Source organism: Periplaneta americana, chromosome 2 (assembly GCF_040183065.1).
Source record: "Periplaneta americana isolate PAMFEO1 chromosome 2, P.americana_PAMFEO1_priV1, whole genome shotgun sequence".
Taxonomy (NCBI): domain Eukaryota; kingdom Metazoa; phylum Arthropoda; class Insecta; order Blattodea; family Blattidae; genus Periplaneta; species Periplaneta americana.
The window spans coordinates 92,876,918-92,903,567 of NC_091118.1; the positions used below are offsets into that span (position 1 = coordinate 92,876,918).

Sequence of the window (26,650 nt, forward strand, 5' to 3'; positions counted from 1 at the left end):
GCACCACAAAGGATCACCACGTCCAGAAAAAGTGCGATATGAAACCTCTAGGGTGAAAATCATGCTAATAGTAGCATACGACAGTGAAGGTGTTATAATTAGCCATGCCGTACCTCAAGACCAAAATGTCAATGCAGCGAACACCAACACTTCTCGAACATAACCTACGTCAGGCTATGCGTTGCAAACGTTCACATTTCCTGAGAGATAAACCACCTTTCACCTTGCATGATAATGCTCGTTGTCATGTCGCAGGAGCAGTGGCTGAATTGCTACAGAGATGGGATTGGGAAGTATTGGAACATCCTACGTATTCCCCTGACATGAGTCCTTGTGACTACGACTTGTTTCCAAGGTTGAAAGAACCACTTAGAGGCAAGAGGTTTCCAGATATTGTATCAGTGCTTCATACAGTTGGGCAGTCCATCAGAGAGATCAATAGAAACAACCTCGCTAACTGCATTCAACGGTTACCACGGATTTGGCAAAAGTTACAGAAACACACTGGTGATTATGTTGAAGAGATGTAAATGTATTTTCCATGTAAGTTCAATAATATGTTTGTACTGTCTATGTTGCCACTACTTTATTTACAACCCTCGCATTAAGGACTCATTGTGTATTTTCCACATCTTTACTATGCTTAAATTAATGTAATAAAAGCTGTGGCACTTTTATACTATTTTATTTATATCATTGTTAAATTCCATGTTTTATTTTTTAAGTGCTTTTAAAATACTACATAAAACATGTTCAAATTTCCAGTATTCACACTTTCTTCTTGAATTGAGGGTCCTTGTGGCAACCTGCATTTTGTAGGCTAATGATTTATTATATAGGCTATATAATATGTGTGTGTGCCTAGATGTCGAATATAGAAAAAAGGCGATTTCGCCAAAGTCCCTTTCTGGAATGACACGTTCAAATATGAGTATATTATCGGTAAAAAAAATATCTATAAAAACCCGATTGAGCCTAGGGGACTCAATACTAATTAAAAACCATGAACAAAATCAATTTAGTAATTTTGTATCTAACAAAGCTGTTCTTAGATAAAATATGTAGCCTACTGTTAAATGTAGAAAATACCATAAAAACTGTTCAAAATGTTTCAAGGCGGCAGCATCATTACTGAACTAGTATCAGGCTAGTAATCCATTATGGAGAACATAACTTCTTTCAAGCCACTAAACGAAATATTAGAAAATACGAGAAAAAGAACAATAAACAAATGGGCTAAAAAGTATTAGGGCTGAAGAGCGGAAAGTAAAAGTAAACTGTAAGTGAAAGTGAGTTGCTGTCATTTGGGCAGGTGGTCTCCATAGGCTCTGTATCCGTACTCGTCGGCCAGGTAGTCCACACGGAAGCGCAGTCCCTCGGGGCTTACGAAGCGGTAGTATCCCAGCTTAACGAGGATGTCCTGTCCGTCCTCGTGCCGGGTGTACCCCAGCTCATGCTGCGCCACCGAGTTCTTCGCCTCAAACCTGCAGCGTTCAAAGCAAACAAGATGTTGACAAACATAGGCCTATCTTGGGTAACAATGCAGAAAATGAACTTAAATCACGGATGAAACAAAGTACATCCAATCACTGATCAACAAAATTAAACATATTGTTTGTTAGAAGAATGAGTGATTCTTATCGAATTTTTCATGCTGATTTCAGATTTGTTTTCAAAAATTTTCTATCACCCACCCAGACTTTATTAATAATCATATGAAATATATTTCAGACTTTTCTGGTATTGATACCTTGTAACATTTTATCTAAAATCATATTTATTTACCTGAAATGTGTGTGAAATAGATTTTAGGCTATACGTCGCTTGACAGACATCTCTTTTGAGTGTCCAGCAGTAGTCTGATACAAGATTTGGGCTCCATTTTTCCTGGTAGCGCCTTTCTATTTCAGAAAAATCCTGAAGAAAATTCTCCCCACGTTCGTCGCCCACTACCCGAAGGTTTTGAGGAAAGAAAAAAATAGATGAAAATCCAAGAAGTAATTTAGAGAGACATATTACACTTCATCACTTATAGTTCTGAATCAGCTCGTTTACAAGTTCTCTGTCATCTTCGGATCTATGGTTCCTAGAAAGTAACAGTCTGTTGAATGATCCTTAGGTTCCTGGCATATCATTGGAACTGGAAAAGATATATGACGGTATCCTTTTAGCCAACCAGATAACAGAATTATTTGGAGCACAACGGATTTCAGGGGCTCAGTTCCTGTCCTCATCTATTTTCAATCAAAATAATACTCGTAAGCTGTTTTAACTAGTGTAGTAAGAATTCGCCTGTGTGTTTTCAGAGAGTAACAAAAATTGTTTGTGATTTACACAGTATTTCGAGATATGTTTCACTTTATAAGATACTTTTATCATACTTAAAATCCGGGCAAAGAGGTCATGAAACTTGTTTCATGTAAGTTCCAACTCAGGTGAGAATTAATACTAATTTTTACAGTCTAATGAGGAATAAAATTCATTTTTATGAATTCTGACTTCACAGGCAACAATTATCTAAAGCTATTGTTATTATTAAAGCAATAAAATGTAATATTTGAAATATTTTCTTTCCATTATAATGTTAAGGACTATATACGTATAGCAATAAAAATAAACCAATTTCTCTAAAATTACAAAAAAAAAAAAATGGTGGGTGGTAGAAAAATTTTTACTTCATTTTTGGAACCAGGAGATGTAATTACATAAGAAACAGCAGAAATTTTACATTTAACAAAATCACTGTTCACCAGTGTTATGATACAATACTAAAACAAAGTAGAATCATAAATTTACTACCCTATACAACAATAAATTGAATATTGACACATATAATAGCAGTCCGTAATGATAGTTTATTTTCCCAAGAAAAACTACATGAATTCAACATAAGGCAGTGGAACAAGTGGACTGCTTCTAATACGTGGAGGATACTGTAAGGAGTAACATGAGCTGATGCCAGGAAGCTAAAGAGGATAGCAATGATCAAGGCAGCTTTTAATAGGAGAAAGAGCATATTCTGGCGACCTATAGAAAAAAACTACGGAAGAGACTAGTGAAGTGCTTTGTGTGGAGTGTGGCACTGTAGGGAAGCAGAAACATGGACATTACGACGGAGTCAATAGAAACTACTAGAAGCATTTGAATTGTGGATATGGAGAAGAATACAGCGTGTGAAGTGGACAGACAGGATAAGAAATGAAGCTGTGTTGGAAAGAGTGCGTGAAGAAAGAATGGTGGTGAAACTGATCAGGAAGAGGAAAAGAAATTGTCTGGGTCACTGCCTAAGAATAAACTGCTTACTGAAGGATACATTCGAAGGAATGGTGAACGGAAGAAAAGTTGGGGGAGAACAAATCAGATGATAGATGACATTAAGACTAAGAGGAAGGAGGAAAATAGGAAATATTGGAGGATGATGGGTTTGCAGTGAAAGACCTGCCTTTGGACAGAACGTTCTAGATGGATGGATAGATGGATGGATGGATGGATGGATGGATGGATGGATGGATGGATGAATTAATTAATTAATTAACAGGAGCATTTTTATTGAATCTTCTATATTGCTGTTTTGGATCTTTCGAGAACACTAGATTGGTTGTTTATATAAATTGTCAGACTGTACATTATAAACCACAGAAGTCGATCTTTAGAATCTCTTTGGCTGACTGAAAAGGGTGTTATGTGATAAACTTACGATGGGTATAAAGTCATCTTCGAATAAATAAGCATTCATAACACAACACTTGAAAGACATGCATTGGGTGAAAAGCGGTGCCGTTGAATCCTTTTATTTGAATCCGACATTTTTTCTTTACTTTGGCAACTTGCTGAAGCGATGGTGATGCAGAAAGTATCAAAGTTTTAGCTAAGTTTGACGAGTAACTTACTTTGACTTTGATTATCTGTTGTGCCGAAATTATGTTTCTTGTTGTAATTTCTCTTCACCTTTCTGGTGGAGAAGTTTATATCGCATTTACAGAAAAGTCGTGACTTGTAAAAATATCTTATCTTGCGATTAGTCAGGAATTTGGTGAGAAATATTATTTCAACTGCATTTTAACGACGTTATGTCAACTGCAAGATAGATAGCTTCGTTGGAATTGGTGAAAGTTTGATGTTATTTTGACAAAATAAATCCGAAGAATCACCATGAGTTTACATGAGATTCAGCTTACAGAAAATGTATCGAAATAGGTAATCAGCCCAAGTGAGATTAATATCCATCTGCGAGTGCTATGTGGAATCGAGAGAGTAGCTCGTTACCTCTGAGCTACGCCGGTGGCAGTAAGAAATAAGCATGCACTTCTGAGAAGAGTACGATAACAATGACCGACGATTGTGAGTAACTGTTGTGAAGATCACACAATTGAATCTCGAGGCATATTTGGAAAATTCATAACATTGTTCCCAATCCAGAAGAATAAGCAATCAGTAATGCAAGAAGTATTATTGACGTCTAATACCGCGGACAGGACAGATTCTTCTAATTCCTTAAAAACAACTGAATTCATGTTTCTACACAGACATGTGTCAAAAGTTACTTCGTTCGAAGCACAGAAACATAACTTTTTTAGTATACTTGAAAGTGACAAAATTGTGCGCTTCAGACGAAGAAAACACAATTGTTTACTTTTACGTATAAAACTAATAATATAAACAGGTATAATAATTAATATATAAAATTACTGAAAACCATCATAATTCATCAGTATTCGAGAGAATTTGTCGTTTTTAAACAGAAATTTTAGAACTATAAAAAGTGTTAATACTTACTTTTCTAGAGAGAATCAAAATTGTAAAATCGTTGGACGGCTTACGGCCGACCGACAGTGACAAAAATAGATTCCAATTGGATCATTAGGGCATACATCGTTAAAAATAGTTGCTGAACACTAGACGTATTTGAATATATGAATAAACAGTATGGAGCTCAGTTCGCGTATTGCTCATCGCATCGTACGAGCTACGCTTCCCTCGCTCCCATTGCGCAGGGGAAATAATGTAACACAGGGTTGTTTCCGATCTCTGATAACGAATTTGAATGACATGTGCGTCAGAAGTCACACGACAGCTCAACTGTGGCGCGAGGTGACAGACCAGTAGTGAGTGATCTCATAGAGTGCACGGCGACTCACAGCAGAAATTCCCAAGAAAATCGAGCCTTTTTGGGAGGGGTACATTACGACCTTTTCCAATGCCAAGTACAGTTAAGTGAAAATGAAAGAAGCCTGCAATAAAATAGGTTCTGTTATTTCCAAGAAAAGCATCTTCTGTGTACTTAATAAGATTGGTAAAGCTCGAATGGAATTAACTTGTCTCATGTCGTGGGTTGCGGCGACTTGTGACGGATGTGAATTTGCTTGCTTTTTCCACTCTGGAATTAATCCCATCCGAGTTTTGCCAGTCTTATTAGGTTCACATAAGATGCCTTTCTTGGAAATAACGAAACGACGTTTTTTTTTTTTTTTTTGCAGGCTCCTTTGATTTTCACGTAACTGTACTTGGCATCAGAAAGGGCTGTTATGTACCCCTCCCAAAAAGGCTCGATTTTCTTGGGCATTGCTACTGTGATACACCGTGCACTCTGATTATGAAATCACTCACTACTGGTGTGTCACCTCTCGCCGCAATTCAGCTGTTGGTGTGATTCCTGACGGACATGATGCAATTCAAATTCATTATCAGAGATAGGAAACAACCCTCTGTATTTCGTCGTTGTTTTTATGAAACCTCCTATGTGACAGAATAAAAAATAATTTTTCAGGTGGAAGAAAAAATTTAATTAAAAACGAATTGGCGTATATAAGAATATGAAGTAATTCAGTAGAAAACGTTGGTGAATATGATGAACATAAATTACATCATCGAGGATCAGTGTAGGCCTATTCATGTTTAAGTAATATTCTCCTAAAAATATTTTCTTTACTGTCACATATGAGGTTTAATAAAAACGACAATTTTAGACTTAGTCTATCTTTATAATCATGAACGCAAAAGCTCACTATGAAAACTCTTGAAATATACGAGTATGAAGAACAATTCGCAGTGATTTGAAGTGAACATTTTTAATTTTTTTTTTTTCTCGCGCAAAGAACCACAAATCGATATAAACAACTTAAGAGCTAAGTGTCTGTCATGGCTTCCGAATGCATAGTTTGTTTACGTCGCCAATGGCTACGCTTTTTATTACACTAAAAAAAAGGGTGATCAGTATGTATGCTTTTTAACTAAAGATTTTAAAACTTTTATTGTTCATATCATATACCTGTGTTGGCTATAAGAAATTAAACTCTTTGAACCAATATTCGATTAGGTCATTTCATCTCTCTGATTTGCAAATCGTCGTCGTACGCTTCATTCTGGCTGCTCAATCAGAACGGATTCTACTTACGTAATATTCTTTCCTCTATCTTTAAAACAAAGCATAAAGAGGACTGTAGTAATACATTTGAATTGGGGTATGTGGAAAGTGATGATAAAATCAGGTGATTAACTTACTGTAGAAACAAAATATCAAAGCATTAATTGTAAATGCTATGTCTGTAGGTATGTTGATTTGCATGAACATAAGGCACAAAGTATAAAGAGGGCTGCAGTATTACATTTTAATTGAGGCATATGCAAAGTGATGATAAAATAGGTAATTAACTTAGAAACAAAATATTCGACGTGTCAATGAATTAATTGAAAATGCTATGTCTGTAGATATGTTGATTTGCATGACCATAAAGCACAAAGTATAAAGATGACTGTAACAATACATTTAGTTGAGGCATATGCAAAGTGATGATAAAATAGGTAATTAACTTAGAACAACTTAGAAACAAGATATTCGACGTGTCCATGAATTAATTGAAAATGCTATGTCTGTAGATATGTTGATTTGCATGACCATAAAGCACAAAGTATAAAGAGGACTGTAACAATATATTTGATTTGAGGCATATGCAAAGTGATGATAAAATGGGTAATTAACTTAGAAATAAAATATTCGAAGTGTCAATGCATTAATTGAAAATACTGTGTCTGTTAACATGTTGATTTGCATAACCATAAGGCACGAACCTTAAGAATCAATTTAATAATAATTTTATTTACTAGGTGACCATTTTGTGACCAACGTAATCACGGATACTGCGATCTCATGTTGTTACTCTGCGGGAAAGAGAAAGACACAGTTTATGACTAGAATAAGAGAGCGATCGTACTGCACAGGTGACGTAACAGCGGCGCGCTGTGTATTAGTATAAACAACTGCCATTCCACAAAGAGAATGGTGTGGTAATAAAATACCATTCATGTAATATAGGCTAGCTTTGTTTTTCTGTCTTAGAAATATTGAAATTCCACAAAGAAAATCTTGACATTGTCGGGATATTAAACACTTCCAGTTGTTTATTATTTTATAGCTGTATAATAATTCGTGTATTTCATTTTTGCTCCTATTTTTAAAAAGAAATATGTAAAATATGACAGTTTTTGTGTACCTCTACTAGAGTGCCACTTTATAGATTAAATAATAAAATATTCTCATAAAAATGTAAGATACATGTTCAGAAATTCATATGAGTTACTATCTTGCAAATAATTCAGATCGAAGCTATCTTTCAATAACTTTTAAGCCAGCGCTATAAAAATTTCATTCAACGACATATGTTAGACTTAATTACTAAATTCCGATGAGAAGATGCCCTTTTTTATTGAAAATCATCTCCTGAATCTGTTGGTTGAAAAATAACGTAAGTTATTAGTTACATCACAGTCTAGTATATACAGTTACGAAGCTCAATACGTAGTTAATATGCATCCATAGATAGTTGCTAACCATTAGGATCCCTAACATCGCCTCATTACAGATAATGCAAAATAGTACCGGCACAGTCTGTTGTTCCTAGCAACCTCACAACTCAAGCTTCCTGACTGTATAAGTATACTAGATTGTGGTTATATATTACGTATTTGTGGAGTAATTAATGAAAAGAAACTAGGCTACTGTATATCACGTTCTCGCTTTGCAGCAACACAATTTAACAAACTTTTTCAGAAATACTTCACATTTTGTGTATTTTATTACTTTTTAATTTCTATATATTACGAATTAGACTAAGAGTGAACCTGAAGATAAAATTTCCGAATATAATGGACTTTCACTTTTATTTTGAGTAATAATTTAAACATTGCCGCAATGAATAAATTAGTTTCATGTCCCATATTTAGAAACACAAGATTCATAGTTTATAAAAAGACTACCTTTTTCAGCTGTTTTATATAATTTGAGATCATTTATATTCCAACCTTAGTACACATTATTTTTATTCTAGCATTTGCTGGACGATGTTGATTAACACCCTTAAATATCCAGTCCTTCTGCTCAAGAAATAAAAGTAAGAATTATTAAAAACTTTGAATGTTTAAATATGTTTTCGGTTTACCTAAGACAGTGTATTGTTTACTTGCAGTAGCTACCCTGATATACCGCTATAATATACAGCCACCGGCATACCTCAGGCGGTAGGGCGTTTGCCTGTTGATCCGCAGTTGCGCTCGAGCGTGAATTCGATTCCCGCTCTGGTAGATTACCTGGTTGGGTTTTTCCGAGGTTTTCCCCAACCATAAGAGGATGGCGAATCCTCGGCCTCGTCTCGTCAAATACCCTCTCGCTATTACAAATTTCATGGACGCTAAATAACCCAGTAGTTGGTACAGCGTCGTTAAATAACTAACTAAAGAATAAACCTTTGTGATGCAATGATGTAATGCTGTAATAGATACTCACCGAATTTACTATCATTAATCATTCTGTAACACTTCAAGGCCAGAAAACGCAATTGTGTTATGATAACATGAGAGGTTTATGTCGTGGGTGGAAAACACGATCTCCCTGCGTTTGTGTACATGCACTTGTAATACAAATTAGGCCTACTAGGTTTTAGTACGATTTCCAGAGGATGTATACGTCATAAAATAATTGCAAGTCATTGTCTCCCTGGGTATTCTATTGCCTATAATTTATTCTCATACAGTGCAGATTATTTCACTTCCTCATCTGATGTTTTGTTCCATAGTACGCACGCTCCTTGTATATTAAATGGGGTGGCACACAATAAGAACGCCAACAACTTAAGCTGACGAGTTCTCAATTATTTATCTGAAATAGTAGGTGTATCTGACAAACACTCAGTTCAGGTAGAGATTACACAACGAGAACATTTACTGTTAAACATACTAGCAACCAAACACAATTTATGACTAATCAAGAAACTGGAAAATAAACCGTTAAGAGAAGATATAATGATTAATATTGATAAAAAAAACTTAGTTCATTCAAAAGTAGCAAAACGAAAAGTGCGAAAGAGGCAAATTCTTTTAGGGACAACATAAATTTCTCTTTTTTAAACAAATATTGTATATTTTTTGTGGATCTGTTGGCAGGGTAAACTCGGCTAATTTCGTGACACGGCTAATTTCGTGATATTTTTATTTAAATTTATTAAGGGACAAATGTAATTCTGATGATACAGTATAAATGGCAGAAGATGTGTTATAACATAGATTTTGTTCACTGCGCTCTTGCAGTGACGTGAGCGGATTTTCTGGAAACTACTTGCAGATTTGTGAGGTTTATAGCTTTGAGTTTGTGAGTGAATACACCATTTGATTTCCTTTGTTAAAATAAAAGTTTTTTGCTGTGTTTTGTGGTCAAAATTGTTTTCAGTGATAAGTACTGACATTGTATACTACTTGGTGAAAAATATAGGCCTAAACTTATTAATGCATTGATTATGTAACACAGCATTATCCAGGGAAGTTATTTTCTTAGCCATTTTTCTCAATCCACGCGGCCATTTTTATCTCTTTAATTTTTTTCCTATGGTATAACAACATTCTCTGGTGGAATAAATATCATATCCATGAAACATAAAACATCTATGTTTGTATTCGTAGCATCTCTGATATATTGTGCATGCCGTAAACAGCAGATAATCGCAGGATCGAATATGAAAAGAAATACAATATAAACGATATGAAAGAGGTAATTGTGTCCAAAAAACAAAGTAAAACTGTCTCAGAGAAACTTCGTCATTTTCTTGGCAAGTTCGACGAAGACCAGGAATGGACCAAATCATCAGTCAAGGAGAATGACATTTGCATTCTTTCAAGTGAGTTAAAAGAGGTATACAGTGAAGCATCATTATCTTCAGGAGCCAAACAAAAAACATTTATGCTTAAAGAAAAGCCGATTGATAAGCCTAATGATTTCTGTGCGGATCTTTCTGAGAAATTTTCGAAGACGACGACATCTGGTGAAAGATGGATTCAGTGTGTCATTTGTGATCAATAGTTTCATGATACATTTCAATATCTTTGAAAATATAGAAAGGACTTTAATTGTTTGGGTTGTATGTATGAATCTGACTGAGAAATTTAAAATTCGACTGAATATGCTTAAATATTTTGAATTTAAGAAGTATAACAAAAATACCCTTATACTGTCACGAAATTATACCAATCCTACATTTTTTGTTTATTTGTATTGCTAGTTTGTAGTTATTGTATAAATTTATTTGAGGTAAAAATTCTGACATGTAACTTCCTGAAACCTAATAATGTGCGTACATTAAAAGCACTCTTTTTTAAATTGGAACCTTATTTTTGCACCAAAACCTTAGTATCACGAAATTAGCCGCGTCTGCCCTATAATTTAAAATTAGGAACTATGAGCCGTATTCATAGACATTTTTAGCTTGGGCTTCTGGTGGATGATCAGCATTTTTCGTATTCATAAACCAGTGTTAGCGATAGGATATGATTTGAATTCTGTACTAGTAACCAGTGGATAGCCGGGGCTAGCTTAGTACGCTCGTAGCGTGTGCTGCGAAATTTCTATGAATAGCATCCTATAAGTTTTACTTATATATTTTATAATATCGGGAAACATTTTTATGGTTTTATTTTTATGCAAAATATTTCTGTGGTATTTTTCAAGTATCTCAAAACATTTCCGTCGTTTTTGTATAGCATCGTAAAGCGTTTGCATGGTTATTATTTTTATATTTTTGTAGTAGGTCTATAGCAAAACGTTCCCATGTTCTTAATTTTTTTGTATCTTAAAACATCTCAATGTTTTTTTTTTGTTTCGCAAAATGTCCCCATTGTTCTTATTTATATATTATCGCAAAACATTCCATGGTTTTTATTATTACAATATCGCAAGACGTTTCCAAGTTTTTTTTTATTTTTGAAGTAGTATTGCGAAACATTTCCATGGTTTTTATTTTTATAGTAGGCCTACTGGTATCGCATAACTTTTCCATTGTTTTAATTTTTATAGCATCTCAAAACGTTTACATTTTTTTTTCATACTAGGCTATCTCAAAATGTCTCCGTGGCTTTCACTTTTATATTGTCCCAAAACTTTTCCATGTTTTTTTTTTTTTTTATTTCCCAGTAGTATAGCGAAACATTTCAATAAGTCTTATTTTTATATTATCGCAAAACGGGTTTTATTTTTATAACATAGGAAAAGTTTCCATTTTTATTTTATTTTATAGTATCGCAAAACATTTCCATGACTTTTATTTTAATATTGTCGCAAAACATTTCCATCGTCTTTATTTTTATGTTACCGCAAACATTTCCATGGTCTTTATTTTTATAAAATCGGAAAATATTTCCAGTTTATTTTTATTTTATAGTATCGCAAAACATTTCCGCGATTTTTATTTTTATATTATTGCAAAACATTTCCATGGTCTTTATTTTTATATTATCGGAAAACATTTCCATGGTCTTTATTTTTATATTATCGGAAAACATTTCCATGGTTTTTATTTTTATATTATCGGAAAACATTTCCATGATCTTTATTTTTATATTATCGCAAAATATTTCCATGATCTTTATTTTTATATTATCGGAAAACATTTCCATGATCTTTATTTTTATATTATCGCAAAATATTTCCATGGTCTTTATTTTTATATTATCGCAAAATATTTCCATGGTCTTTATTTTTATATTATCGGAAAACATTTCCATGGTCTTTATTTTTATATTATCGGAAAACATTTCCATGATCTTTATTTTTATATTATCGCAAAATATTTCCATGGTCTTTATTTTTATATTATCGCAAAATATTTCCATGGTCTTTATTTTTATATTATCGGAAAACATTTCCATGATCTTTATTTTTATATTATCGCAAAATATTTCCATGGTCTTTATTTTTATATTATCGCAAAATATTTCCATGGTCTTTATTTTTATATTATCGGAAAACATTTCCATGGTCTTTATTTTTATATTATCGCAAAATATTTCCATTGTCTTTATTTTTATATTATCGCAAAATATTTCCATTGTCTTTATTTTCATAATATCGGAAAACATTTCCATGGTTTCTGTTTTTATATTATCACAACACATTTCCATGGTTTTCGTTTGTATAGTATCGGTATTACGTAACTTTTCGATTGTTTTCATTTTTATAGTATCTCAAAATATTTCTATGTTTTTTATTTATAGTAGTTCTGTCACAAAATATTTGTACGGCTTTTATTTTTATAGATTCGGAAAAGAATTATTTCTGAAAATTATAGCTCATAATATCTATCAAAACTTTAAAGGCAAAACGTGGATCTAGGCTATTCTTGTGACGAATCTGGTAATGCGACGTAATATGTTTTTGTGCGAGAAGCTCCGCGGCGAAACAAACTAGTAAATAATTACGTTGACGAAAAGTTCGTGACGAAACCTCATAAACCCAACCACACGATACTCCCGTACTGGTAGGATGATTTCACTTCTGGTAAGGCTTGTGGACTTGAGGCCAGTTATCAGATAGTCGGCCTTGGCCCTCTGTGGGCTGTAACGTCCAGGATTACTATATATCGTCGGTTTGTTGATAAAAGTGACAAAGTCACATTCCAAGGCTTCCAAGCATTATGAAAATTTAAGACATAATTTTATATTAAAAACTAATAATATAGCACATTTACCTTCAAAATAACTTATTACTAACATCTAAAGAAGTACAGTTATCTTTGGATGGATCGTTAAACTTTTAAATACCTTTTCCCAACAATTTTTCATTTTGGATTTGGTCACTTTTACCAAGAAACCGACGATATTATCCTTCAATGTGGGCATTGATAGGTTTAGATTTTCACATTGGCAACACAAAGGAGGATGGATCACGAACGGAAGGTGGGATAAGCTCTAGCATACTTACGTCACTGATATGAGTCCATTTTGCTACCTCTAAGTTTTGATGTGAGCCAGAAAAGACTGAAAAATTTCTTATCGTTGACAGGGTTTTTTACGTGTTCCAAATCTACGACATGGGCTTCCCAGATTTCCTTCTCTTAAAAAAAAAAAAAAAAAAAAAAAAACACACACAATAAGGCTTTGAACCAGCGAATCTCGGGTTCAGCGATTAGATGAGTAACCGGACAACTACCGAGAACGATTATAAACAGCAGGAGATAGTTAAAATAAACTCTAAGCTTGCGCAACTAGGAGGGAGACAGAAAGAGAACAGGCCTACTCAATGATTATAATTTCCTGTGCATGTATGTTCTTACTGCTCAAAATGCTATATTCATTTATAATAGTCAAGCAGTTTTGAAATTGATTTTCAATTGCATAGGCATTCTATTCTCTTCCTGTGAGTTTAATACCAATGACTAAATGAGAATGCCTACCGGCGTTCTTCGGAGTGTAATCATAAAACAATTTAAAAAAACGCTTGAAATAAAACGGTTTTGATTTTTTTTCGACTTGGTGTAACCTAACACCGCTTTCTATTTATAAACGAGAGAAGTTAGTCTACTTTTGAATTCGAATTAATTTCTTTGTGTTAGCACCTTGAGAGTTCCCGATAGTTTAAATCTGGAAAGCAAATTGAGCTAGAGCTCAGCAATATGTGAGATTTTAAGACAAGCAATTGGTATATTAGCTATTTGAAAATTAATTCAGAAAATTATTTATGTTTTAAGGAAATCATTTTACTATTATTCTGAAATTGTCATTTCTGTTGGCAGTTCTTGGCGAGATGCAGAAAGAGAATAGAAGTAGTATAAAAATAGATTTCTTAAGAAGATCATGTAGGATCGCAAATAAAATGAGAAAATTAGATGACTGAGAAATGGATTTACACAAATGGCTGCTAAGAGAATAGAAAAGAGAACTTGCGTGTTATGGACATCTGATGAGGATGCAAGAAAGCCGATAGCTAAAATAAGCATTAAATTACAATCCAACCAATAGAAGAAGAAGAAGAAGAAGAAGAAGCATAGATGTTACCACGTGAATGTATGCAATAATATAAAAAATGAGAGAGCTATTGAATAATAATAATAATAATAATAATAATAATAATTATAATAATAATAATAATAGTATGTGTGTTTGTGTGTCTAATGCCTACTCACTTCACTTACGTGATTCAGGTTCACGTATACTGCGGATAGATGGCAGGACTGTGACCCATTTTCAAATTGCACACCACTTCGGTGAACTACGTTATGCATGATGTGTATCTGTATAGAGTTATGTCGTGTACTGGAGTCAGTGTATATGTAAGTGTTTGCGTAAATGTGGTGTAGGGACTGAGTGAGAATGGTGATGAACGTGTGAAAGGGAAAAGGGAAAACCTGGTGCCGGTACGTAGCCTATTTCTGTCGAACAGCACCAATGGGGCCGCCAGGCTTAACGTCCTCATCCGACTGACGAATCACTATCAACAACAACTAATCAATAATCAACTCATAATAATAATAATAATGATAATAATAATAATAAAGAAGAAGAAGAAGAAGAAGAAGAAGAAGAAAGGATGATCAAAGTGTGGGATGCGGTTGGATATGTGAATATTTTTTATTTATTCATCAAAGCAAGAAGACAAAATCTAATAAACATGAGTCTTAAAAGTAACGTCTTTCGAGATACGAGTACTTCTTCACCAACATAATAGGAAACTCTCAATGTGATATCCATTAAAGAAAATGCATTCGTTATTCTGGGAGGTAATAGTATTCATCAAAACAAGGATTAGTTTAATAAATATGGGTAAACAATATTAATATATTCCGACATTTATGTACTTGTTCATGAATATCATAGGAGATGCTCATTGTGTTTTCCATTAAAGAAACATTCAATATTCTGAGTGATGGTAGTTAATCAAAACAAGAAAAAAGTCTGATAAACTTAGGTCCTAAAGTTAATACTAAATTGTGATGGACAAGCAGACGTTTCAGAGCTTTTTCTCCTCAAGCTTCTTTCATTTCTTTCTATCATCCCACCAACACTCCACCTCTCCCTCATTTCATCCATCATCTGCAATACTTAAAAATAGGCTGTGAAGAAGTCTGGGGGTAATACGGGATTCCGGAAGGGCTTAGGGCTCCGGCCCCTGGGGCTTATCAGGTACCTACTCGTCTGTAGATCAGACTAGGCTCTATTAGGGCTTAGGAAGGATAGCACATCTGTCAACATCGCATTCACGGCCACCAATGCCACCTGTCGCAGTTAGACATTCATGGCATAATATGGGGCGCCAATGGGCCAAAGTATACTTAAGTGCAAGGATTCGTTTCGTGTCCAGCCCTCGAAAAGCCAAGCAGACAATATTTTTACGTTGAGAACTATATTAAATTTGATTTTGGTAGATAATAATTTGAGGAAGGAGAAAGTATGGAATAAAACTTTGTATACTCAGGCAGTAAGAAAATGTTTATTTGTAAGTATGCAAACGTAGAAGGTCATTTGTATAATTTTCTTAATATCTAACAGCCAAACTTTAGTAGATTCGTCGTAGATTACCTGACATTCGTCTTAAGGTTGGAAAAACCCAACCCAGCCCAAAGCGGAAATCGAACCGATGCTCTAGCGCAATTCCAGATCAGTAGGAAAACTCGTTACTGCCTGAGCTACGCCGGTGGCTAGTATTCAATTTAACGATGTTTTCAACTGAAGAATTTAATCAGCGTCGAAATTTAACTTGAGAGACAAATTGCTGATAAACTTTGCCTTGAACGCTCTGTCTGAGAAATAATTCTTATACGTTCTGTAATTCTGTGACACGGGACACTCAGCTTTGCTTTCCTCCCGGAGCAAGTCATGTTAAAGATGTTCCATCGCCCTCGCACGGGTTTAAACCCACGAACTTAGGATCCAAAGGCTAATACGCTGACTACAATACCACAGAGCACAACTGTCTACTATATATAAGAGGGGCGCCCAAACTTTCTACCTTGAGAGGACAATAATATTACTCTAGTGATTGACCTCGGGGCACATTACAATGTACTTAAAAAACGCACGTGTAATTTTTTGTTAATTTTAAGAGAAAACAGACTATAATTTTATTAATTAATTAATTTTATGAAATTTGTAGGCTATTACTTCATTTTGAAAAATACTTAAATAAAAGGGCATGCATAATTACTCACCTAATGAGAAGTGTGGAATTGGTGTTTTGAAGATAATGAATTGTCGATATTCAGTCTCTGCTCTGTTTTTTTCCATGCTCTTTCACAAAATAATTACAGAACCAAGATCCATTACAGTTTCTACACTCACTATCGACTTTGCGTCGTTTCGAAAGTAAACCTGACGGTGGACAACGGAATGTAAGGGATGAATGACCTATCCTGTGGTGACTGACTGGCCTGCCTTGGGATGGTGGTGGTCTTGTAAAGTGTACTAATCTCCAAACTCCAGTCACAGGATCGCATTTGGTAAGTTTCTGGTATATAGCCTGCTCAATGAAAAGAATGCGAATATGCGATAGTCCTCATTTTCCAGGAGTAACGGTTACTGTTACAGCCTTCAAACTTTCGAGTCATGCTCAAAACATATTTTGCTGCTGGAAATTAAACTAGGATTGTTTAAAACTAACGAATTAATATTCAGATCATGACGGGCCACTGAAACGATAAATAACATAACGACGGCACCAGTATACTCACTCGAAAGTGTAGTTTCCATCGGCGGTACGAAAGTCTTCCGAATGTATGAGATCCACGCTAGCGGTTGTGGACGGCGTCGTCGTGGCCCAGAAGGGCACTGGTCTGGGCGTCGAGGGGCGTCGCGGCGGTGGAGGCGGGAGCGTCTCTGTCACTTCGAAGAGTTCGTGGACAGAGGGGCGTGTCGTCGTGTGCAAGAGCGATGGCGGGGGTAGATGGGCGTGCGGGTGGCGCATGGCTCCGCTCGGCAGGGGCACCACGGGGATGGGCACGAATTGCGAGCCAGGCGGAGGACCTCTCTCGGCCGAGGGCGGAACGAGGCGTAGCAGGCTGGTGCCGCTACCTCGCGGTGATGACACGAAGCTCCTCTCTCTGTCACTGGCCACCAAGGTAGCCCACAGGAGCAAGCAGGTGTAGACCTATAGTCGGCACGGAGTAGTCTTAGAGGCTGAACTCACACGCATCACAACTTTGCGATTATTTTGCAGTTTTGTGTGGTTGTGCTGTCGTCGGAACCGACCATACGCGGACCACTTTTTTGTGGTCGCTTGACCACAGACAACCACACAGCAAGCTTAGTACCAAAATGGGATTCGAAGAGAAAGCAATGTTGTATCTTTTATTACGTCGAAGAAGGCGGAGCGCGGTGGCGTCGTCAGAGCAGAATTTTTTTTTTTGTTCACCCTACTTATTATAGAAAAAAATATGAGCCAGTTTCTCTTCCTGTATCATTCCTGGAGAATGTATGATGCCAATTTTTTTTAAATTAGCCTGCTTTAGAATGAGCAAAAATACAGTACATTTGACAATTTGAGTTAAAGAAGAATATGCCTATAATGGGAAATTACTCGACAATAAGAAAAAGTATTTCACCTGAGGGACGTATCCCACTCACTATAAAAAGTAAGATTCAGAATATATTAAAGAGTACATAGTCCAAATGGTGTTTTGAGAAAAAATATTTTAAGGAGTTTCATTCTATTTGTATATCATTTCATTTCATTATTAAAGGAATATATTTTTACGTTATGTTTTTTGTGTGTTTATTAGAAATGAAACTATCTTGTTTATATTAAAAGAACTTCAAGAAAAATAAAAATAAAAAATATGTTACGTGCCCTTTTTCCACAGATTAATTTCAGACAAAAATATTCTGGCTGAAAGAAAATGAAACATTTAGCCTATTGTAGTGTTGGAAATTAATTTAAACACAAAACTAACAATATGGAAAAATTTTAAGCCTTCATAGAGGCTTGTGCCTCTGAATGAGGTTCTGGCTGATATGTACATCTATTATCAGGCAGTACATCTCACTTGACGACATGTGTCAGAGGAAGAACAATTGTTTGTATGCATTTGAAGTCTGACTAGTGTAATATGTAGCTAATCGGCGATGCATGCAGTGGAGGGGGAAAGGAACTGGCCACCTTACCCCATTATCTCCTGGTCTAGTTGCCTCATAAATGGTTGGTACCTTCTTGGTATCACTTGTAAGGTTCAGATCTGTCTTCGGACAGTTGACTAAACAACAACAACATAGAGGCTTATACGGTGTAACATTTTCAATAGAGTTTCAATATTCTTCATTCAGAAATCAACATAGTGCTCTATTATTTTTAACTCTGTATTTATTGAGTTCTGGATCAGCATAAATGCTTTCTTTCTACTCTTCTTTATTTTTTCTTTCTTTCTTTCTTTCTTTCTTTCTTTCTTTCTTTCTTTCTTTCTTTCTTTCTTTCATCCATGCACGTTTCGTAGCTATTTGCCGTCTGCTGTTAATTAAGCGACTGTCATTTCCAGGCATAGACTCTACTGTTCATTATACACGTAGTAGGGTTTATTTGGTAAAATATTAATACAAATGTCTAAGTATACTCCGCATGGCCCTATAGGCCTATATTATAACAATAGATTATAACATATAGTACTCATAGTATTTTACTTTATAACGTAATAACATATAAGATTCTTAATAACTATATTTTCCACACTCATTCTTGTCTTTTTTAGCATTTGTTTTGTTGTTTTTTTTTTTTTTTCGATTCAGTTGCCATAAACACCCGAAGATGTAACTATGCGTGTAGGCGTAAAGTCTCATTTCATTGTAATCCAAATAGACTATAATTTGAGGCGTTTAGTTGCAAAATCAGATACATCACTAAAACATATTTTTTCAGTATGAAAGAAAAACTTATATCTCCTATACACCAAGAAGTAAAATGTTAATACTTGGAGGATACGTTTGTTATGGAATATTGTAATGTTAATACGACGTATGGCGGTGACATTATTAAATAATTAGTAGATAATAGAGAAAATATATTTGATGTATCTGATTTTGAAAATTATTCTGTGATCTATCTGGATTTGCAAATGAATAATAGGACTTATCTTGGTTTGAAAGCAAAAAACCATTCTATTACATAAAATGTATTATTTTAAACCCACTGTTACATTATTACAATTAATTGGTCATAATTTTTACATTTTCATCACAAAAGAAACTGAATTATTAAACAACCAGATCACCCATTTCACACTCGTGGTCACACAGATTTTCTTCTTCATTCATAGAAGAAATTTGATTTTCATCCACGCTTTCCTGACTTAACAGTAAGTTACGTGCATAGTGTTTGAAGTGATTTCCAGGCATTGCCAAAATGTTTCGTCAGCAAAGCAGTTACATAATTTATTTTTAATTGTAACACTTACACTCCTGACAGCATCATGCTTGGTGATGCAATATTTATTATTTTTTTGTTCTTCTAACAAACTAGTGGCTTGTGCAGCAATTGCTGCAAACTAAGTCCATAAAAAGTTCAAATAAAAATTGTTCAGATTTATTTTCAGTGAAGAATACCAGACATTTTGATAGTTATTTGCTTCCATAACAGTGAAACATACTCCCTCTGAATGTTTTTTTTTTTTTTTTTTTTTTTTGCCAAATACTTTTCCTTGAATCTATCTGTCTTCACTTCTTGAGTTTCAATGCGAAATCGCTAGTAACAATGTCAGGATGATCAGTGGCTTTTTCATGTGGGAGTAATGCAGTAGCTATTTCGGTTCATTGCGGATTGTATGTGAAAGTTAAGAAAATGTAAGGTTTGTCATGCTTTGAACAAAAGACTTAGCATCTTGGTATAGCTGCTACATGTTTCGTGAACTACCCTGAAATGTAGAGGGCAGAATCACTTATTCCCATTAAGAGATCTTGCTGAGGCGATCAAGAGACTTCAAAATCTTGTAAGCCTCTTATTTTATCAATAAGTAATACCTTTTGGTCTTTTCTTATGAATTGTAATTTTTGCGCTTCCTCCAGACAATACTGATCTCCCAAATACTGCTGGATTAATTTGTGTAACAATGAATGTTATTTCGTATATTTTCTGTAATGTAGGCTGTTGTGAGGAATTTATTGCTGAGATGTGAAAAATGAGGCGAATGATATGTCAGAGTTATGCGCCCTAAATAAAATTGTTCATCGTAAATCGTTAGCAGCTTCAGTGTTTCATTTGTTGCTGGTTGCGGGAAATAAACTTACTCATCACGGTAGCATGAAGTGAAATGGCATGCTATTTTCCCTACAACAAAATATGCTTGGCAGCGATCACAAATCTAATCAATTAAAGCAAATAAATAGCAAATTAATTTTGACGGAGCTAAAATAGGAAGCATAGCTCAATTACTACCAAGGAAAGTTAGAGAATCAGACATATAAATATATCACACTGCCATTACATATATGAAAAGAACCCACACCACTTGATTAATAATTGTAAAAGTATTTCATTTTTAATAACAATATTGTTACCTTACGTAAGTTTTATAGTTTTCAGTAACATAAGTTTATATAGGCCTATAGCCGTTACTCAGTAAATTATAGAAATGAAGATCTAATATAAAATATTCTTTCTCTGCGTCTACTTACATAAAGCCCCAAAAGATTTCACTTTCATATCCTCAGTATAGCATTATGTGTTGCATTAACTATAATAATATTTCATTTTTATGGTAATAATGTCATCAAACATTCTTAAGTTTTGTAGTTCTTAATATCTAGTACACAGCTGTACTCGGAAAACTACAGACCAGAGAATCAGACCTGTAAATTATGTTTTATACGTTATCAAAAAATTGCACAAATGAAGATCGACATATTGGCATTATGATGGGAAAGAATCTGAGCCGTCTAAACTCTATGTCAGTAATCCTGTAGGTCATGGCTTTCGTGTAATAGCCTATTGTTTATTGTAGTGTGTGTTTTGTTTTATTCTGAAATGGAACACGGCCGACTTGATGCTCGCTTCGCTTAACGAAGCGAACATCAAGTCGGCCGTGAATGCAATTAATTAGTTCTCAAAACTGACGAAAGATGGATTTTGGAAAAAAGGAAAATGATGTAGGAAAATTGACATTTCACTGAAAACTACTATTTTTCCGAAAAACTTCGGGTTCCAAGCTTCAAAATGAGGGGTCATTTATTAAAATCAGTTCAGCCGTTTTCCCGTAATTTCCATTACCAGTTCAAATTATATATATAGATGCTCTTGTGTTGACCAGACTCACTTCTATACTGAACTTTATCCTTCACCAGGACGTCATCCTTCTTTTTGTTCGACTGAAAAAAAAATCTTTTACATGGAAAGTGCCACTGAGCTGGTGGCTACACTGTATTGGAAATAGTTTTTTTTTTCCTATCATATTATGTTTCATTTGACAAAGTTGTGATTGTTACAAAATTAGAGAAAATATCTGTGTACTCGTTAGGGCTAATGATGACATCTTGCTGTTTTCGTTTCAGCTGTTTCAGCGCCGGATATCTATTGATGCGCAATGAACGTATGCGAAAATCCTTGATGTATCTGGTTTTGGAAACAACCTCACACGACTTATCTGGATTTGCAACCAATGTATCTGATTTTGCAACTACACGCCTCATTTGTGGATCTCTTCTATATACAACTCAGTGTCAGAATAACGTTTATTTTCATTTTCGGCCGCCATTTGACCCCAACAACAAGGAACAAAGAACACGTGTCGACTGTGAAAACATTGCAGAGTCACTGACAGGATGGCCGCGTCTATGACTGAAGTGATTACGCCCGGCCTGGGTTCGATCCCCGGTCAGGTCGTAATGGAAATTATGGTGGATAAGCAGACGATACAGAGTGTTTTCTCGGGGTACTCCCGTTATCCTTTATCATTCCAGCAATACTCTCCACCTTTTCTCGTTTCATCTGTCATCTGCAATAGTTAAAAATAGACTGGTGAAGTCTTGGGGGTAGTACTGATTCAGGAAGGACTTGGGGCTCCGGGCCTTTGGGGCTTATCAGTTATTAATCTGTGAAATGGAACCTGGTCCTATCTGGGGCTGTGGCAGGATGGCCCACCTTAGCGTCGGATTCATGAGTGCAACCTGTCGGATTTCGGCATCATTGCATATCTATACAGGGCGCACATTGGGCCAAAGTGTGCCTCATAAAGCCAAGCCGAAAATTCGATGTCGGCGGCGAGTGGTTGGCGAGTGGTCAGCGTGTCGCTCTGTGTGAGTGCGACAGCGACAATTGAGCTATTCAGAGCAGAAGTGGTATAAGTCAAAATTGGGTGATATGGTTTAAAGTAAAAATTCTGTAAAATAAAGCGAAAAGTAGCAATTAATATGTCCTTCGTGCTATCCACTGACTACTAATAGTTTAAATAAAGTGAATATTAATTGCTACTTTGCGCTGTATTTTACAGAATGTTCACTTTAACCCTCATTACCCATTTTTGACTTACACCACTTCTGCTCTCAACTGCTCAATTCTGTGGGTGATGCCGACCAGTCATTGCGATAGACGTCAACACTGACTTCAGTTTCCATACTAATTGCTGACCGCCCCCAAGTGAACCACTGTCTTGTGGTGTGATGTGGTTGTGCTGTGGCCCGTATGTATGTATGTATATACAGTATATATATATATATATATATATATATATATATATATATTTTTTTTTTTTTCCGATATTAGAGAATACGAATATAATATAGCTGACTGATTCATACACATAGGCTATACATGTATTTAATCAAATTCAAGACATTAACACGTTTTTAATTTTCTTGTTATATTTTAGTGGGTTACATGTTAGAAGATCTGGGTCTAATTTAGCTACAGAATCATACAACCGAGGGCCAGAATTAATATTGTGCTTTAAACCTGCAGCTGTGAAACATTCAGGTTCTACTAATGTTTAATTATTATTTCGTCTTGTGTCATGAATTTATTTAGCCTGACGAGTTACTCCCTTCGTTTGAATTGTAATTTGTTTAAAAATAGCGTGTAAGAGGGTCTTAGACTGGAAATGTTTAGCTTAAATGTTTATAAGTATGCATAAGGATGTAAGTATTTGTCTTATTTGAGCTGTTGTATCAGTGAAGCGTGGTGAGTCAGTGAAGTTACGGTTTTACAGTGTAGTGGATACTTCCGATCTGTGACAATTTATAGTGTAAATGAAATGAGTTTTATAGTGTCAGTGAAATGTGTTATAGAGTGTCAGTGAAATGTGTCCTAAAGTGTCAGTGAAATGCGTCATAGCGCCACTACAGTGAGTGAGATGAGAGTAAAGTGAAAGACTACTATCAGTACCAATGTGAAACTTATGTAGGGCCTATACATAAGTAGGTTGTATTGTAAAATTAGGTTGACTTATTAATTAGGGTATTTTATGTATTATTATTAATTGTAATTATTGTGTTAAATTCTATTGTGTATTCTTATTGTATTGTGTTTTGTATAATTGTATTTGTATTGTATAACTGTATTGCGTATTGTAATTTTATTGTGTATTGTTTATATTGTGTATACCACTGCCACCGGGTGCTTGCCCACTTGCAGTGTAAATAAATACATGATTATGTGCCTGTAATATAAACACATTACGATTTCTATGATAACATTTTAACAGAGTATATTTATAAACTTGTTCAATATTAAATACATTAAATTCAGAATAAATTAATTTAGTTGGATAATCAAAACCTTTATTTAAACAACAACAATAATAATAATAATATAATAATAATAATAATAATAATAATAATAATAATAATAATAATATAATATCATAATAACCACCTCTATTATAATCATCATTGTCATCTTTTCATCAATCGTCGCAACATATAGGTAGAAGTATGACACCCCGGTTACCACAATTACAAGCACCAGTCACCACCATAACTCTCATAACAACCAATGTTATTAATACCACTATCACTATTAACCCGTTAATGTTACCATAACCACCATTATTATAATCATTATTATCGCCATCATCAATACCATAGTCACCAACTTAACGATTTCCGCGACAATCTGTCACGAAACACGACTGACCTTACATTTAGATCCTTTGGTCTGCTGAAGTATAATTTCAGCACTTAAGAGGTTTGCCCTGAATGTTTATATCCATTCGAAATTTTGAAGGACAAATTCTTTACCTTGCTAAATGTGGTATGAGTTCCTTACATTTTAATATGTAATCGTTTGTTTTCTGAGATAGCTAGTTAACTCAGTTGTTCCATGATTTTGCATTCAATTAATTTTTGTCATTGCGATATGACTAATTTTCCATTTGTACTTTAGTCAGGCTTTACTTCCTAGAGTTAAAGGAATCTTTGTTTAAAACTTAGAAACTATTAGGCCTACTGTTGTATTTTCTTATTTGACTTCATAGTTCTATTGCTCTCTTACGTTAAATTGTGACAAATTAATTTACATCTTGAATTTATCGAAGATTTCGCTTCTTGATACAGCTTCATTTGGAGTATTTCTTATGAAATCAGGATTTTATTCTTATTGGTGACAAATTCTTAAGAAATGTTCATAAAATTAAAGGGCTTGGGACAACATAGTGACAAGTCACACTCATATTTTACAGGAAAACAATTCTTAAGTCTCAAGTGTGGCTTGTCACTATATTGCTCCAGGCCCTTCAATTATCCAATAAATTATCCTTGTGGTGCCATTTTTTAGATGAAAATCTTTCCTTCATTTTTTTTTTCAGTCACGCATTGGAATTATAGTAACTATTGTTAATATGTCAATAAATTATACTCACAAGTACTGTAACAGCTCCTGCCATAACTCAGCGTTCAAATTAACACTAATCTTGTTGACAATCTGAGCAGGGCTTTTATATCTGTTATGTTTATAACAAGAACGTATTTCCTTGCCAAGGACACCATCACCGCCACATCCCTGGGGTTGTTTTCTGAGAATTAACGCTAACAAAGTCTTGGAAATCCCTTCTAAGCTCCATTGTTTATCATTAATGAAAGTATGTTTATGTTAATACAGATCGACCCAATTTTAAATTAAGTGGTCTCATTATAGGTTGTGTTCGGAGACTTACAATTTGTGCAGATAAAAGTGAGGACTCAGCACTTTCCTACAATTCTTTGTTCAATCATTAATGTATTACTTCAACCTGAAATTGTCGAATTTTCTTTATCATAATCGGATACTTCAAACATTTAAAGGAAGAATTAAGCTTGCTTTTGACATAAATATTAGGCAAATAGATAAGAAGGGATGCTATTAAAGGAATTCCTCATACAAACTGTAGATAAGAGTGCAGCCTCACATCAAAACATTTAGGTGACAGGCTCAGAGTGTGGGCAGTTTCAGAACGTCTAAATGTACCAATGCGTAACATAAACTTAAAATAATTTTGTTTGCTGACGAGTAGGTCGTATTACAAAAATCAGAGTATCAACTATAATTTCTTTCTGTAAAGTATTCTATGTGAATATGTGTTTCGATTTACGCTTGGAGTGATTATATGTTTGGGTTTCTTCCAAAATTTCCAAAAACATAAGGGAAATGTCAGGTAATCTACGGCAAATCCTCGGCCTCCTCTCGTTACTAAAAATTCAATCGACGTTAAGTAACCTAGTAGTTGATACAGCGTGGTTAAATGAAGAACTAAAGTAATGGTGTGAACTATTTCTAAAACGTGTCCGCCTAGTTAGCTCTGTGGTAGCGTGTCTGCCTACAGACTAACCAGGCCGGGTTCGATCGTTGGCGGGATCAGAAATTTCGGAGTAAAATTTCTACCTCGGGACTAGGGGAGACGTCGATGCACAATTTCTAATCACTAGATTGTGCGCTAATATGCCTGGGCTAAATCCCGAATTTCTACCTAGCCAGCAGGGTGTGCTGAAATTTGCGAAGCAAGCTGCAATGTACTATAATGTAGATTGTTGCTGGGCTTGTAAATGGTGTTTTTATTTAATGCTGTGTTAAAATGTCAGGGTGTCTATGTGCTGTTTATAACTGCTACAATTACAGTATTACAAACTCCTCCGAATCGTATTTTCGATTTTCGAGGGATCCTAAAACTTGAGTCAAGAACAGGAAGGGACATGAACGGTTTTTAAAGTATTTTATAATGAAGAATTCTATGTGCGTGTGTGTAAATATAGACGGCTTAATGGAAGAACTAGAATTTCAACACATCCCAGAGGAATGGAGATTATTCATAGATTTTTCCAAAATAAGTTTAAAAGCAGTGTTATGCACAATGGAAACACTAAACCATCAATTCCAGTGGCGTATTCAGTAGATATGAAGGAAGCTTATACAAATTTGTCAGTGTTGCTAGATGCAGTCCAATATAAAACATACTGC

General features: G+C 34.9%; 1 protein-coding gene across 1 annotated transcript; it reads right to left on the reverse strand.

Annotated features, from left to right (window-relative positions):
• Positions 1-511: 511 nt before the first annotated feature.
• LOC138694431 (endocuticle structural glycoprotein SgAbd-1-like) lies at positions 512-25,106 on the reverse strand. Its single transcript, XM_069818129.1, has 3 exons — positions 25,080-25,106; positions 16,980-17,395; positions 512-1,484 (listed from the first exon to the last, which is right to left on the reverse strand). Exons 1-3 carry the CDS (start codon positions 25,101-25,103, stop codon positions 1,301-1,303), a joined length of 624 nt encoding a protein of 207 aa, XP_069674230.1. The 5' UTR covers positions 25,104-25,106; the 3' UTR covers positions 512-1,300.
• Between the last annotated feature and the right edge of the window lie 1,544 nt (positions 25,107-26,650).